We start from the raw sequence: 15,648 nt of genomic DNA on the forward strand, positions 1-15,648 counted from the left end.
AACAGGGCACTGTGGTGAGTGCGCCCACGCGGCTGAGTGTGGAAGAACTAACTCAGCACAGTGGCCCCTGCACGCAGTGAGCGGCACACAGTAAATGCCACCAGGTGTTTGCTGCTCCTCTGCAAGGGCTCAGCGCCCCGAGTCCAGGTGGGGCCGCACCTGTCCCACAAAACAAGCAGGGTGGAAGGAAGACAGAGTGGCTGGCAGTAAGTCACCAGGACCGCACCATCCCCAGGCCAGCACCCGTCCTGCCCCGCCCAGGCCCTCGGCCTCTCTCATTATTCCACCTGCGCTCTCCCCTCCCCCTCCTTCCCATCAGCCCTGCCCTCTGCAGCCCCAAGGACCAAATCAGACCCAGCCAGCCTCAACCCTTCCCGGCCTGTGCATGGACGGCCTGGCCCTGCCCCGCACCCTGCCCCGAACCCTGCCCCGCCCACATGCGCTTCAACTCCTGCCACCTCAGCAGGCTGTGCACGCCTACCACAGGGCTTCAGGCTCCTCTGACAGACAAAGCCTATTCATCCCACGAATCACCTCCTCCAGGAAGCCACCCGTCTACCCCACCCACCTACCCTGCTCACCTAGGTCGCACGTCTCTTCTCTGGGTTCTATAATACCTGATGCTTATCGCTATCACGAGTTTTATTTGACTAGACCAAAGTGACCTCAGTGCAAGTCTCTCTTCTCTGAAAATGTGAGTGTCCTAAAGTCAGAGAGAGCCTACTGTGTGTCAGATGCAGTGACAGACAGGACAGAAACTGCAGCCACCACCATGGAGCTTGTATTTTCCCAAGGCAGACAGACAGCGACTGCTTGATCACACAAACCCTACTGCACAACACCTGGACCAGCAGGGGCTCCGCCCACACTGCTGCTGTGAAGGGCCAGACTGTGACGCAGAGAACACAGGTAGGGGGCACCAGGGTGTGGATTAACAGCCCCTCTCCACCCCTGACCAGTTGGACAATTTGGAGCAACTTAAAACAATTTCATATATACATATTTTTTTTTGGTTACACAGGTGTATACATTTGATAGAACTCATCAAAGTACACATTTAAGACCTGGGCAGCTTACTGTATAGGAAAACACCTCAATAAATAACATAAAATATATATTTATTGAGTGAATTAACCTAGCCTTACTGAGCCAAAGCTTCTTTATTTTAAACATAGAAATGGTCTAGAAATTTCATGGGTGTCATGAGAATCGAATTAGATTCTATTTTTAGTACCTGAACCAAAGTAGGTACGCAAATAATTAGTGCAATGAATAAGTGTTATTCTATAATTCTATAAATATGTATAACTAAATTATAATAACACTATTAGCTACTATTTATTAAGTACTTACCACGCACGTGGGCTATGCGTATAGATATGACTTCCTGTATTTTTACATGGCTTCCTGTATTTTTAAACAGACACAGACAGAGCTTTATAGATAAATGTGCCATGTCCCTGGTGCTGGCCCAGTGCCTGGCACACAGCGGGTGCTAAACACACACGTGATAAATGATTGGCTGAACGGCTGAATGAATGAGTGAGAGAGAGAGTGATGGTGACTTTGGGCACCAACGTGGCAGCTGAGTCAGGGGCTGCCCTGCTAAGCCGGTCCACGGACTGACAAAGGACTCGGCGGGTGTGGGCCATCGGGGCCGTGGCTCTGACGCGCCCCTGGCTGCGGGGCCCGGCACTCACGTCGATGGGCACGCTGTCGTAGAGGCGCTTGCCGATCACGGCCTTGCCCTGGATGTCGATGTTCTCCCTCTCCTCGATGGGCAGCGTCTGTACCAGCGCGCAGTCGATGTACAGGGACACGTTCGGCGCCTGGATGCTCAGCGCGAGCTTGTGCCAGTCCCGGTCAAAGAGGTCGCTGACCCGGGGGCCGCGGAACACCACCCTGACGGCATCCTCGATGGCACCCACGGCGTTGTACTCGACCGCCCTGTTCTCGCCGTCCAGCCGGATGGAGACCTAGGGAGGAGGGAGCAGAGGCACATGGGCCCGGTGGGGAGGGGCGAGGGGAGGAGACGCTGCAGTCAGACCCGGCAAACTGGGGTGGCTGCTGCTGTGACCCCGGCCAGCTGGCCTGCCACAGCGGGCCACCACACACTCCAGCCTCAGCTTCCTCCTCCACGTGACGGTGTGAACATGTACTGCGCGGGCTGTTCCGAGCCCGGTGCTAGGTGGGACGACTGGACTCACATGTGACTCCAGGGCCCCCATGCCAGCTGCCCCGAGGGACTCTGCACGTAAGAGCACTTCTGTGACATGAGACACCTGGTATAGAGGAGCTCGAGTCATGAGACCAACCAGGACCCTCCCCCATACCCCGAATAGTTTCAGTGTCTCTTAAAACCCCAGGCTGGCAAAGCAGAGCACATCTTCCAGCCAGAGGCCAGGGGCCAGTCTGAGACTTGTCCATTAACCCGCCTCAAGGATAAAGCTGGAGATCCAGCAGGACCAAGTTTCTTGGTGGCAGAAACTCGCCTGCTTTGTTCACTGTCAGCCCTTTGAAAAATGCCTGGAAAACTCCAGAAGAGAGTTCATTCTTGTTTCTCTTAGAATGAATGAGTGAATGAATGAGTGAACAAACGAATATGTTCTCATCAATGTGCTCATTTCTTCATCCCCTGTGCAATACTCACTGAACATCCTGAGAGAGGCAAGCAACATGCCGGGTGTCAGGAATGCAGCAGTGAGCAAAATCGACACGCTACCCGTGCATGACTGGCCACCAAGGACACTTCCCGTGAAGGGCACTCCCCCAAGGCTTGCCGGCGAAGCGGAACTGCCAGGCGCCTCTTAGAAAAGGAGCCTGAAGCCCTCGAAGGCGGGCTTGGTCTCCCGTCAGCTCGGCAGCACCTCAGCCCACGGCTGGTTCTGGCAGGAGCAGAGGGGCAGCCATGGCAGACAGAGAGCATGCCAGCTCTGCAAACGACATGGGGGAAAAGCACCCAGACCGGGGGTGGTGAGGGCTCGCCCGCAGGAGTGTCGTGGCAGGCGCCCAGCCCCACTGCACCAAACCCTGAGACACGGGAGAAGCAGCGCTGCGTGCCTGCAGATGCGGGTGGATACGGGTCGCTGGGCGCAAAGGCCTCTGGAGAAGAATCTCATCCCCCCCGCACCCTGTACCGTGCAGCCTCCCGCGCTTATGACATCGGGCCACTCAGCAGTCAGGCCTGCCAGAGCCTACGCCACTGAGTCTGGCCAGGGCTGCCACAGAAAGACTGTTCGTTCAATGGGGCCAACTGATGGAGACAGGAGCCCGCTGAGCACAGCCGGTAAAAGACAGGCTTGGAGCCTGATGGCCTGGGTTCAAATCCCACCTTTCCTTTTCATTACCTATGACACTCAGGCAAGTGGCCTAACCACGCTGAGGTCCAGGCCCCCTCTTTGTAAGACAGGAACAGCAGAGGCCCCATGCAGGACAAACAGGACAAAGTGAGTTACGACTTGTGAAGTACTCAGGACAACCCGTAGCTTCTACTAAGTGTGTGCCACGTCAGGGTCCGGCTCCGTCACAGCAAGGACAGCCCACTGCTTCGGAGGGCCACCCGAGAGTGGCTGCCACGGTCCAATGGCTTGAACACATTTCTATTTTATTTCAACCCCAAGTGAAAACAGTCAGTATCTCCCGGCTGAGGGGGAGCCATGTCTTCACACGGTTCACTTTCCAAGAGAACAATGGTGAACAACAGACGAAGATATGGCTGGGCCATGAACTCTGAGAACACGGGCTTTGGGATTTGGCAGAGCACGAAAGCAGCGTCGCTTGCAGCTCACACCAGCGTGACATGTGGATGGCTTTGATTCTGTGACAGGTCTTTCCTCGCTTGGCCACATGCTGCTGAAGGGTTTTGGGCCCAGACACACGAGGTGGATGATGACGGGCTGCAGAGCCCTGGTCAGGGTAAAACCAAAGAACAGCACAGAAGGAAACCATCTGACAGAACTGTCCTGGGTATCAGGCACTGTTCCGGAAGCTTCCACCAACCATTCGTGGTGGGTATTGTGTTCTAGTTTACAGCTGAGAACTAGAAAGACTCAGAAGGCCATTCTGTCTCGGGGCCCACACCTGGAAAGGGGCAGACATGAGATCTGAACACAGGTCTTACTGACTCTCAGCCACTTTGTTCCATGACATCACGGAGTCGTGTCACTCAGGCTGCTGATAGGGCGCGTGCCGTAGGCCAGCCCCCCGTTTAGGCAGAGCGTCCCCAAGACAGGATTAGATCTTCGTTCCCACCAGAGAATCAGGCACTCGACCCTCAGTGGCAGAAGCAGCTGCACCTGTCTGCTGGGCGACACTCCCTGCAGGTTCCCTGGGCCTCCGTATACCAGATGCCCCATCTCCGGGGCCCAAGAGAAAGGCCCCTGGAGAAAACATGGTGGGTGAGGCCATCCTCATGAGAAAGACACGGAAAGCTGGAGGCCCGCGGAGGAAGGTGACAGGGCATGCGGCTCATACCTGTGGGATGCCATACTGGTCGATGACCTGCCAGATGTACCAGTCTTCTTTCCGAGACGACTTCCTGAACCGGAAGGTGGTAACGAAGGCGTACTCGTCAGGCAGCCCTTGAGGGAACACGTCCCTGGAGAGAGGCGGAGACACCAGGCTTAGTGAGGAGAGCAGGAGACACGAAAGAGAGGCCACAGCCCCAGGGTCACTACGTCCTGCCAGCTACACCATGTCTAAAATCCGGCCTGTCCTCACTGCCTTCCCTTTCCCATACGACCCTGTGCAGACCCCACTGTGGTGCTGCCATGGTGGCCCTGCCCCCACCCTCATGTCTGGCTCCTCCTCTCCACCATCACCTACAGAAGCAACAATAAATGCTAAACTGCCACACCCCCCAGGTCAAATGCAGCTGAGCGTCCTGGGACCTACCCTTCCCCCTCGCAAGAAGCTCCGATCCCCAGCCTAGCGCAGCCAGGCTCTGAGGGTTAACGCAGCGTGACCTGACGGGTGAGCAGCAGGAAGGGGCTCACACACAGAGGGGCATCTAGCCTCCAGGACGCTCGCTCAGCTCATCCATCAGCTGCTTGTCCCTTCCCCTGCAGACCTGGCCAGGTGGAGCCCAACCCCGCTGAGGCAGGGAGCTGCCTGGGGAATGCACGCGGCCCCGACTCCTCCATCGCAGGGGCTGGAGGCTGTCTGGCCAGAGAGCCAGGAAGGGAAATGAGGAGGAAGGCGGCTGGGTTCCCGGTTCTCAGGCCTGTGGGCTCTCAGGGACCTTCATTTGGCTGCAGAACCCGTGAGCAAAGTCTGGTCTCCCTCTCTGATGTTTGGCTCACAGACCCAAGCTAGGGGTTGGCCCAGCTGTTCAGAGTCATCCCGCAAGCTGGGATTTCACCCCGGACCACATCCGGGCACAGGTGGCATGTATGTACAAACAAGTGAGAAAAAATATAAATATCGAAAGTGATACCCCTTTTCATTATGAACAAAATTAACCTATAAATTAAAATTGCATGTATGTATCTGTGCATAGATTTCAAAGCATTAGAAATAAAGGGATATTATTCTTTTCTGAAATGTCAGCTTTGCTGCTTTGACTTTGTTTCTGGTGTTTTGCCATTAAAGCAAAATCGTTCTTCTCAGTAACAACTCAGTATAACATGAGACAAATCCATTATGCAGAAACACTGCCACCCCGAGTTCCCCAGAGCAGCCCCAGCCCCCCTGCTCTCTGCTCCACGTCTCGTGAGAAAGATGCCACCAGCAAACGCGAGGGGCCTCCGCGAGGCCCTCCCGCCAACTGTGCAGCACGTGCTTTCTTCCTGTGTCATGTTCTCCCTCCACTGTACGTTTCCTTTAAAGTGAAGTCGTACTTGATCTTTCGTTTCCAAGCAGTGGGGATGACGAACTAGAGAAATCGGGACAAAGTACGGGGAGTGGGGTGAGAAATGGAGACTAGATTGCGTGTACCCTTGTGAGCACGGGAGCAGGTAATTAAGAATGATCTCGGCCAGCATCTGTACAGAGAGCAATGCTCAGGGTCGGGAAAGACGCCCCTCTCTTAGGTCTGTTGTAATGATTAGGTCTCCACTGCACAGGTGACAAAAGGGGACTCAGAGGAGGTGACTTGCTGCCTTCCTCTTCTGTACATCTCTCTCATGGGGTGTAGGTGCTGTGAGCCTCGGATGGCAGACGTTAGAGTCCAGCGAGATGCTGGGTGCATGGGTGGCACTCAGACTGCTCACCGAACTGGAAAAATAACTGCGTGGAAGCAAAAATTCTGCCAAATGCAAAGCTCTGTGGCCTGGTGTCCCAAGCCCATCTTTGCCAGGCTAGGATCCAACAGAGCGTGTTCACTGATTGGAGATTGGCCGATTCCATTCATGCATTCAGCAAATCTTTTTTTTTTTTGGAAATTTTTCCCATTCAATGTTTAGAGATAAAAGGGTTAACCATTCTGCAGGAAAGTCCCCTTTTCGTATTGAAATCTGATAGCGATTAAATCCGGGCATTTTTCCAAACTGCTGCATGAAGAGAATGCTGAAGGCCATCACCACACAGCACACTGCAACGTAAGGCCTCTTCCTCCACCAATCCTGGCACACTTCCAAAGTATACCCAGCAACCACAGTGAGGCCAGCGAGGCCCCAGCCACATCTCAACAAATCTTGACCGGTCTCCTCCTCTGGGCAGAGCTCGGCTTGACGCTGGGACCACACCAGAGGCCGGACTCGGTCCCCTCCAAGAGCTCCTCGCTGAGCAGGGAGGCCATCTGTAAGTGACTCACTGCACAACGACGAGTCAGGTTCAACCTTGCCACGCTTGATGCAGCAACATGGCTTGTGAGGAAAGAGGAGGAGGTGAGGCCTCGTCTGGGGGCCTCTCTGAAGGCACCACGGTCGGGCTGTTCTTTGAAGGATGAGCAGGTGTCCAGGCGGAGAGGAGATCGTGAACAAAGGTGGGAGCAGGGTGCCCAGCAGGCTCCATGACAGAGACAGAGGAGCCAGACGAGGGAGGGCTGGGTGACAAGCTAAAGGCCAAAATGGTAGGACGGGGCCAGGCCACACACAGGCCTTTCCAGCCCTTTAGCTTCAATTCAATTCAAGAAGTTAAAGGGTTTTAAGATGGAGGAAGGAGGTCAGGACAAAATATCATTTTTATTCTCAAAAAATCTACCTGAGAGAAGAGGAATGGAACACTTATTTGGGTGTCGTCAGCAGCACTTGGCTGGAGACCCTGAACAGCTTGTCACTTCATAATCTTCTCAACAATGTTTCAAGGCAGAAACGTTCATGTCAGCCGAACAACGTGACGTCACTGAGAAACGGGGGCACCTGATGACACGGAGGCCGGGCACCCAGTAAGTACTAAAAGTGGGTCTCCACGGGCCAAAACGACTTCGTGACTCGGTGCTGCTGTGCCTGCCGCATAATGCAGTGCTCGTCCAGAGGAGGCGCCATGTCCCTGCATGAACAAAGAGATGTCCCTCCACCTGGGACACCTCACTGTGAATGTTTGCTGTTTAATGAACTGATAGAAAAATGCACGCATGAGTCAATGATCAACGCCAGGTTGGTATGGAGAAGTGAGTGCAGAAGGGCCCAGGAACCAAGGCAGTCGACAGTCATGGGTCTGCTGACACAGGTCACGTTTCAGGTCAGCGGCTCAGCTGCCTCATTCCAGGGCGACCCTCGCAGACACTGAGTAGGTTAAAGCCCTGGTTGGCCCCCCCACCCCCTCTACGACTCCCCAGACACCCAGCAGGTCTGGAAGGGGAGCTGAGCACTCACTCAGTCCTCTGCACCACGGGGAAGGATCCCATCCGGACGTAGGAACTCTGCACCCCGTTCTCTCGCCTCCCCAGGATCTCCTTCACTCTGAACAAATCCATCAGGTCGAAACCTGCACGAAGAGAAGAGCTGGGGTGAGTCTGCTGAGAGGGGAACCCACTCCGCGAAGGGGGCTCGCCCGCCTGCCCTGGGGCGCGGCTGGGGGCTTACGCAGAGGAACTGTTCGAATGCATGCTCGGGAGCAAACGTGAACAACAGTAAGTCCAGAGGGGTCCAGCGTCCGTTTCCAACCCCAATTCCAGGAAAGGGTGCAGGAGACGCTGGGCTTTCCAAGGAAATGTGACCGCTGCAAAAGTCCAGGGTCGCGATCAGGCAAAGGCAAGTGGGAGGTGTCCCGCTGCGACGCTGGGGGCCTGGGAGTCCAGGAGGCCCACGGGGAGCACCTGACCCCCACTGCGTTGGGGTCAGGTGCTCCCCGTGGGCCTCCTGGACTCCCAGGCCCCCAGCGGCCAAAGCGGCCATGCAGGGGAGGGCGAGCGTCTCACGCAGACACATGGGCCCCTTCCTGCAGCCACAGCGTGGCGACTCGCCTGGTTTCCTTTAGCGCTGGGCTGCTTTCTTAAATGTAACCATTTTCAAGAGCGAAACATCGGCCAGAAGAAAACGGTCTTTCTTCCCGGTGCCGCATTCACTGAAAGGTGTTTTTCTTCTGCGTTGATGCTAACAGAGGACCTCAGGTGCTCTGGCAATGTGAAGCAATGGGCAAGCCAAGACTCTGGGCTCAGGCGAGTTGCTGGGGACAGAGGTAACCTGATTCGGTCACTGTCACGAGTTCTTGCTGGGGACCACAGTGGGAACCTCTGACCCATGCATGTCCTCTGTGAAATGCCATCACGAGTCGTCTCAGGCTCTGGCGACTGCTCCACCCCTTCCCCAGAGCCCCGCCCACCACTGCTGCCCTGGTTATACTGGACCAGACAAGGAACTGGGGACGGGGTGTCCTGAGCAGACCCCCAGGGGCACCAGCTGATGGGAAATGTCACTGAATGAACGAGCAGAGAAGCCCTCATTCCTTCTGTTGGCACAGACCTAGCCTGCTTTGAGCAGACACTGGACGCCAGCCTTCACATGGCATGGGAGGACAAAGGGCATAAGGTGCCCCTGCTGCTCTGGACTCAACACCTCACAGATTCCAATGGCCCCAGCCAGAAGCGGCTGGCGGGACAGGGCTGGCGCCCCACACCTGGAAGTGGCCGGGGGCCGGAAGCTCCTGACAATGGAGGGGCAGGAACCTGGGAACGCAGTGACTGGCCGGAAGGCCCTGCACAGCCCCACAGTCCCAGGCTCCGTGGAACGGACACCAGGTGGCAGAGGGCGTACAGGCTGTTGAGGGCTTGGGTTCTATTCCCGGGAAGACAGGCAGAACAGGTAGAAGCAGGTTCCAGAGCCTCTGTCCTGGGTCTGAACGCCAGTGAGCACTGGCCGGGGGCATGGCCGGTGTCCTCGCACCTTCATCAGCAACGAGCAGACACGCGCAAAGCAGAGCTGCGCAGAATAGGCGCCTGCACCTGTCATCCCAGCAGCCTGGGGCAGGTGGGTTGACTGTTAATCTCTGACTCTCCTGCCTGCCTGAGGGAAAAGGTTACTGCAGCGGGGCACTGCAGGTGTGCAAGCGAAGCTGCCGGTTTAATTCAGGGAGTGAAGGCGGGGACAGGAGAGCACCTCGCTCACACTCGCCGGGGTCCGGGGCTGCCTGTTCATAGACTCTGCAGCTCCGCGACTTCAGGGCGATCGCTCCTGTCCCTAAAACTCCATTTCTCAGCCGTACAGAGCAGAACAGGGGCCACTTCGCAGGACTGCCCGCGGCCTCGCGCGGATGCTAAGTGGTGGCTCTTACTCAGAATCTGGTGGACACATGCCCAAGGCCAGCTGTGCAAGGTTGGGGAGAGAACACAGAGGGCCTGCTCTCCCACTTCGCGGCTTCGTCAGCTGTCACCAGAAACTGCCACTTTAAGCTGGTTTCCCTCTAGCAGTTACACGCGGGAGAATGAAACCGTTTTGTAAAAGCGAACATGTGCTCTACTTTCTGGTTCCACTTCTATTGGCTTCAATGAATAAAAACAAAGACTTAAACACGACCAAACTTTGGACAACAGGCAATTAACTAGGTGGCAGCAAAGGGCACCAGAGAAGAGATGAACTGCCTGCAATAAACACGGGCCAGGAAAGAAGACGAAAAACGTTCCCGAGGTAAACAGACTCAGGTGCAAGGCGCCGGGAGATGAAGAAGCAACCTCGTCACGCGGAAGCCCGAGGCACACCTCCCTGCCGTCTGCGGGCTGAGCCAGCAGGGAGGCCGCGAGCCAGCGACCGCCCCGTGCCAGGCGCCCACTGAGCACTCTCCTTGTCCTTCAAAGGTGTGCAAGGGACAAAGCCTTGCCGGACGGACTCCCGAGGGCACCAGTTGCTGTGGTGCGTCTGGCAAGGGGCTCACAGCTTACCCATCACAGGACTGTCTCACCCACTAGACGGTGAGCAGTTTGATGGGACCTGGTCTGACTCATGTTTCTATCCCCAAACAAGTCAGGAGCTTTTGTAGTTGTTCGTGCTTGTGGCACCATTTGTGGAAAGAGGGAAGGAGAGAATAAAGAATTCACCAGACATTAGGGGCTCCCATGTAGTCTATGCCCCCTTGGCTGCTTAGATTCCAATAATGAACCAGACAAAACCCCAACCCCTCAAAGATTATTATCTGCTGGGAAAGAGATACACGAACGAGCAGGATTAGTCAATGATAAGGAGGGAGACTGGCTGGGCTTGACCTTGGCAATCCAATGGGCTATCAGGGAGGGCTTCCCCGAGGTGATAAGGCTTGGCCTGAATTTGAAGAATGAATAAGATTTGGGCAGAGAAGAAAAGGCCACGCATGGTAGCTGGGTGTGCACAGGTCACTGGACCCAAGTCAGCCAGGTTCTTCTGGGAAACCTAGCTATTTCAGGGTGTCAGGAGCCACTGTGAGGGGCACGCTGGCCAGGAGTAAGGCAGGCAGCGGCAGGTCATCCTGGGTTCTGCCGGCCACATGGGAGATCTGAGTTTATTTCCGTGGGCAATAGGGAGCCATGGAAGGGTTTTACAGCAGGGGAGAAACACAACCCTGTTTCTGTTTTCAATGATGGTTCTGGCAGCTGTGGATGGAGGAGCTGGGAGACCAGCAAGGACAAGACTTGGTAGGATTTTTCCAGGGAGGAGGGATGGAGGAAGCTGTTGGCCTGGAGGCTGTTTGGGATTGATTATCTGCATGTGGGAGCCTATGTGGGAGGAGAGAAATCTAGGATATCTGTGGCCAAATTTCAGACCTGCACTGGCCCTCGTTAGCTTCCCAGGAAAACTGTAGGACGCCTTCATTCACTCCCATTTGCAGAACCTGTGGTCACCACAGCCGAGGGGGAACAGGGCTGGCGAGGCCACCCCTGAACCCAGGAGGGGCACACCCAGGCCCAGCAGCAGCGCGGCAGAGCAAGCGCACAAGGTGGCTGGTCCTCTTACCTGTGATTTCCTTGGTCCCGCCACTGGCGTACTTGAAGCGGTCTCCTCCCACACGGACGCTGGGGCAGAGCACGTCTGAGAAAAGCGAGAGGAAAGAGATAGATGAGCAAACATGACCACAGTCCCTCCGTGGGATGCGACCGCACACAGACACCTCCGCCATCTCACAGCACGCTGCACGTCCAGCGCGTGAAGCAGATGCAGACGTGAACAAGACATTGTCCCAACCTCGAAGGAGCTCAGAGTCACCTCCATGAGAGGGAGCCAGACACCAAAATCCATATGATCAACAGTGCAGTAAGTGACAGAAATGGGCACCGCTTGCTGGGGGGTTCAGGGCACAGACCCAACACCTGGCCTGCCTTGGCGAGGGCAGGGGAGTTTCCTGGAAATGCGATGCTTGAGGTTCTCTTAAAGAAACAGTAAGACTTCACCAGACAGATGAAAAACAAAAGGTGACACAGGCTGAGGAAGCCTCACTTAAAAAGGCACAAACTTATCCATGAAAATTCCAAGTCAGCAGGAAGTCACTGAAACGGGAAACACATGCTGGGGACCCACCAGAAAAGTGTCTCTTATGCCACCCCAAGGTGCTTTGAGTACACTTCCGGAAAGATGCAAATTCCAGAGGAAGCAAAACTGCTCAGTTACACAAAGACAACGGAGCGAGTTACACTGTAAAAAATGCTTCATTGTAGGATATTACACAGATGTCTCCCTAAACGGCTTCAAGATTCCTCACTTAAAGGCAGTTGGAAGAAAAAGGGCCTCTTTCAGTTGCCCTAAAAATCCCAGGAGCACCAACTTTGAATTTTAAATTCCTAGGTCCAGCACAAGTCTCTAAATCTCTGTCTGGGTGTGAGCATCTGTGACATGGGAGGCCTTACAAAGCACACACTGTCACAGGGCTGCTTTGAGACTAAGCCCATGACAGGACCGGAACTAGAGAGGAGGCCCTCTCCTCAGTTTAACACCTGAGGCAACTTGGTGCAGACTCTGCCCGGCCCATGAAACAACGCGGTTACGCGCGTCATTACCGTAGCCTCGTGGTTACGCGCGTCCTTGCCGTAGCCACGCGGTTACGCGCGTCCTTGCCGTAGGCTCGCGGTTACGCGCGTCCTTGCCGTAGCCACGCGATTACGCGCGTCATTACCGTAGCCTCGCGGTTACACGCGTCCTTGCCATAGGCTCGCGGTTACGCGCGTCATTACCGTAGCCTCGCGGTTACGCGCGTCATTACCGTAACCACGCGTTATTAGGCATTTCTGCCATCCCAGCGGTTCCACATGCAATGACCTCTTTTCATACTTGGGGCATAAATGTCCAAGGGTAGGACAGGTTTGGGGCCTCTTTGCCAATCAGCAGTGAGGAGGAATGAATAAGATCTTTCCTAATTCGGGAAGCGCTATTTTTAATGTTTATCCTAAGAGGCACCAGGAGGTCTGACAAGCCCCACGGAGGAGGTTATTTTGGAAACAGCACCAAGCTGTCTCGGACCAAACAGGAGAGAAGATACAGGCGATGTGTAAAATTTAGATGGCTCCACCCAGGACAGCGGCAGCTGTGGGGTGATGATCAATTCCTTTAACTTTGGCAGCCCGCTAGAGAGACTGGCTGGGGATCATGCATCATTTAAAATGAGTTGACTCAGAAGGTTCTATCTTTGATGATGACCAAACCCCTAGAGGCTGATGGCTGGAGCTCATGCTCTGAGCCACTGAGCCTTGTCTCTGCAAACATCCTCAGCAGAGACGCTAATTCCTGATCTCAGGCAAGGACAGTCCGAAGATCATGAACGCAAAGACAGAGATTCTTTTCCAAGATGCTAGAACTTGCCCAAACTGCTTTCAGGAATCCCTCCCCAGACCTGCTGCCAATCTCCTTTTGGGGCCATCACTAAGCCTCATGCATTCAGAGGCTCAAGGCGCAATTTATTACGGACTTGGTTAACTCAGGACAAATGCCTCCCAAAATATCCCCTCCAGCCAGGCCCCCAGGGTCCACCTGCTTGGCAGGGAGGTAGCGTTAGCATCCAAAGTCCCTCTCAGCCCATAACTATATTCCTTTGGCCAAAATATTTCCACATCTTGAATAATGATCTATTTATTTCTGCATTAACTCATTTATTCAAACTGAAATATTTATAGAGCTCCAGACATGTTGCAGGCACTGAGTTAGTTCTAGGGACACACAAAGGGGATAACAGATAAATCACAGTCCCTGCCTTTAGGGCACTCGTGAGCTGACTTGTGACAGACTCTGGACATACTGAGCCCAAGAAAGTGTCAGCTCTGCCATGACACCTTCGTGTCTCCTTGCTTCAGACTCCTCCTTCTCATCCGCTGAGACTCTTCTCAACCTTGAGCCCCCACCACCCAGGGCGTTGCTGTCACCCCAACCTGGGTAAGGAGCCCTCCAGCCCGCCGTGTCCTAGAGCTGATGGCACTACGCCGAAGGCACCGACTGGCATGTCCGTCTCCCAGTGAGTGGGAGTCTGTGGACGAGACTGGATTAGACCAGACTGGATCTCAGTCCAGCTCTGCATCTACACTGTCCTCACAGTGCCAGGCACAGGACATGCCTTGAGTTCATGCAGAACAGAAATGACTAGTGACGCCTGAGCTGAGAAGCAAATGCTGAAGGGTGGACTGGACAGCCTTCCAGGCATGGGCTTCAGCGTCATGCTGATGAGCCGGCAAGAAGAGTTCGCCGACAGCTGGTCCTTCCACGGACGTGTGGCAGACGCCATCAGTCGTCAGCCTAACATCACGTTCCCGCTCTTTCCCGGCTAAAAGAATGCCATTTTTGTTCAGAATGGCAGAGTTTTTGGACCAAAGAGAAAAGCTGCAGCTGGTTGGTCTAAGCCAATTACAGTTACTCTGGCCCCCATCTTTCCAGCCTCTCTTGCAGCTGGAAGAAACATGTGACCCAGTTCTGGGCCAAGGAAACAGATAACAGAAGTTTTCTGTAGTTGGGAGTGGGGTGGTTTCTTAAAAGGCTTTTGCTTTTCCTGATGTAAGGGGACAGATATGTAGATGGGGTTGGAAAGTTTCCTTTCTTTTCTCCCTCTTTCGAAGGTGGGACGTAACATCTGGGGAACTATCTAGAAGAATCAAGGAGAGAGAGACTCTAACCCTTGGCCAAAGGGTCTGAAGGCCAAGCTTCTCCTTCCAGATGCCCGAGGACAGTCGATGAGGGTGGTGAACACTGTTTCACCATTTTTCTGGCTAAAAAGCTACTGACAGACTGGGTTTCTTTCACTAGCCCAGTAAGGACAGAATTATCAGGTAATCATTCAGGACCAACGGAAGTGGTGGCTCTGGGATTAAAGACAGGAACAAGCTTTCAGGAATCGAAACATATATACAGTTAGGTCTGGGTTAGTCAGTTGATCTTCCTTTTTGAAAACATGAGAACACAAAAAAAGGACATGGCTGATGACAAAGCCCCTGCTTCCTGGAGCTCATTTACTGTCACCCACTGACATTTGTTTTTCCCTCAGGCTTTAGGAAAGGCAGAACATCCTAGACTCCTGGAGAAAGAGAAAGGTTTCTCCCCCAACAGTACAGGTTCCGCTCCACCAGAGGCCTCAACAGAGGCCGGGTACTGGCCTCCCCAAGGGGAAAACTCGCCCTCGGTTTACCAAATGGCGAAAAGAGAGTGTGTTTGCTTATCGGGAGGAGGAAGGTTGCACAAGATAATCTCTGATGTCCTCCTGCTTTTCAGTGACACATCCACGGTCCTGTCTGGAAAACACAGGCCCATGCCATCCCCTGACTCTCAGCCAAGAGGGTCCCCAGTTGGGAAAAGAGGGTGCTGGCAACTATTGAATTCCTACTGTGTGCCCATCACCTGTTATGTTATCTGCAACAACCATTCTAGGAAGATTTTGTTTCCATTACACAAATGTAAAAAAACAGAGACTAAGGAAGTTAAGAAACTCGTGAGACAAGAGAAGTATCTAGATTTGAATAACGGTCTACCTGCATCTGCAATCTAGGGGTAGAGATGGTGGCCCCAGTCTAGGGGACCAGGAGGACCCATGGAAGTGGGAGCAGAGCCCAAGGAGGGCTCAGTGAGCAGGGATAGGAAGCAATCACTGCCCATCCATCACTTCACGGCAGCCGCTGCGGAGGGCAGCTGACCGCAGACGAGATGCCGACGTTCCAAGTGGGCAGGGAAGAGGCGGATGAGGAAAGTGATGAATCAGACACCAGCAGACGCGGGGCGCAGCTCTGCGGCTCCGAGGCCAGCCGGCCAGGAAACAGTCCACACATGTCCACTTCAGAGAGCCAACAGACACCGAGCCAGGCCCTAGGGCCCCAAGGATGACCAGACTAATGACCAC

At 54.4% G+C, this 15,648-nt stretch overlaps 1 protein-coding gene across 1 annotated transcript in view; it reads right to left on the reverse strand.

The window, feature by feature from the left end:
* COL22A1 (collagen type XXII alpha 1 chain) overlaps positions 1-15,648 on the reverse strand; it is a 186,233-nt gene that overhangs the window by 150,485 nt on the left and 20,100 nt on the right. The window contains exons 3-6 of the mRNA XM_039846211.1: positions 11,301-11,375; positions 7,755-7,866; positions 4,474-4,597; positions 1,701-1,976 (exon numbers count right to left, since the gene is read on the reverse strand). Of these exons, the coding sequence (XP_039702145.1) occupies positions 1,701-1,976; positions 4,474-4,597; positions 7,755-7,866; positions 11,301-11,375 (587 nt within the window). The remainder of the gene's footprint in view (positions 1-1,700; positions 1,977-4,473; positions 4,598-7,754; positions 7,867-11,300; positions 11,376-15,648) is intronic.

The sequence above is a fragment of the Pteropus medius genome, unplaced genomic scaffold (assembly GCF_902729225.1).
Source record: "Pteropus medius unplaced genomic scaffold, Ma_sr-lr_union100, whole genome shotgun sequence".
Lineage (NCBI taxonomy): Eukaryota > Metazoa > Chordata > Mammalia > Chiroptera > Pteropodidae > Pteropus > Pteropus medius.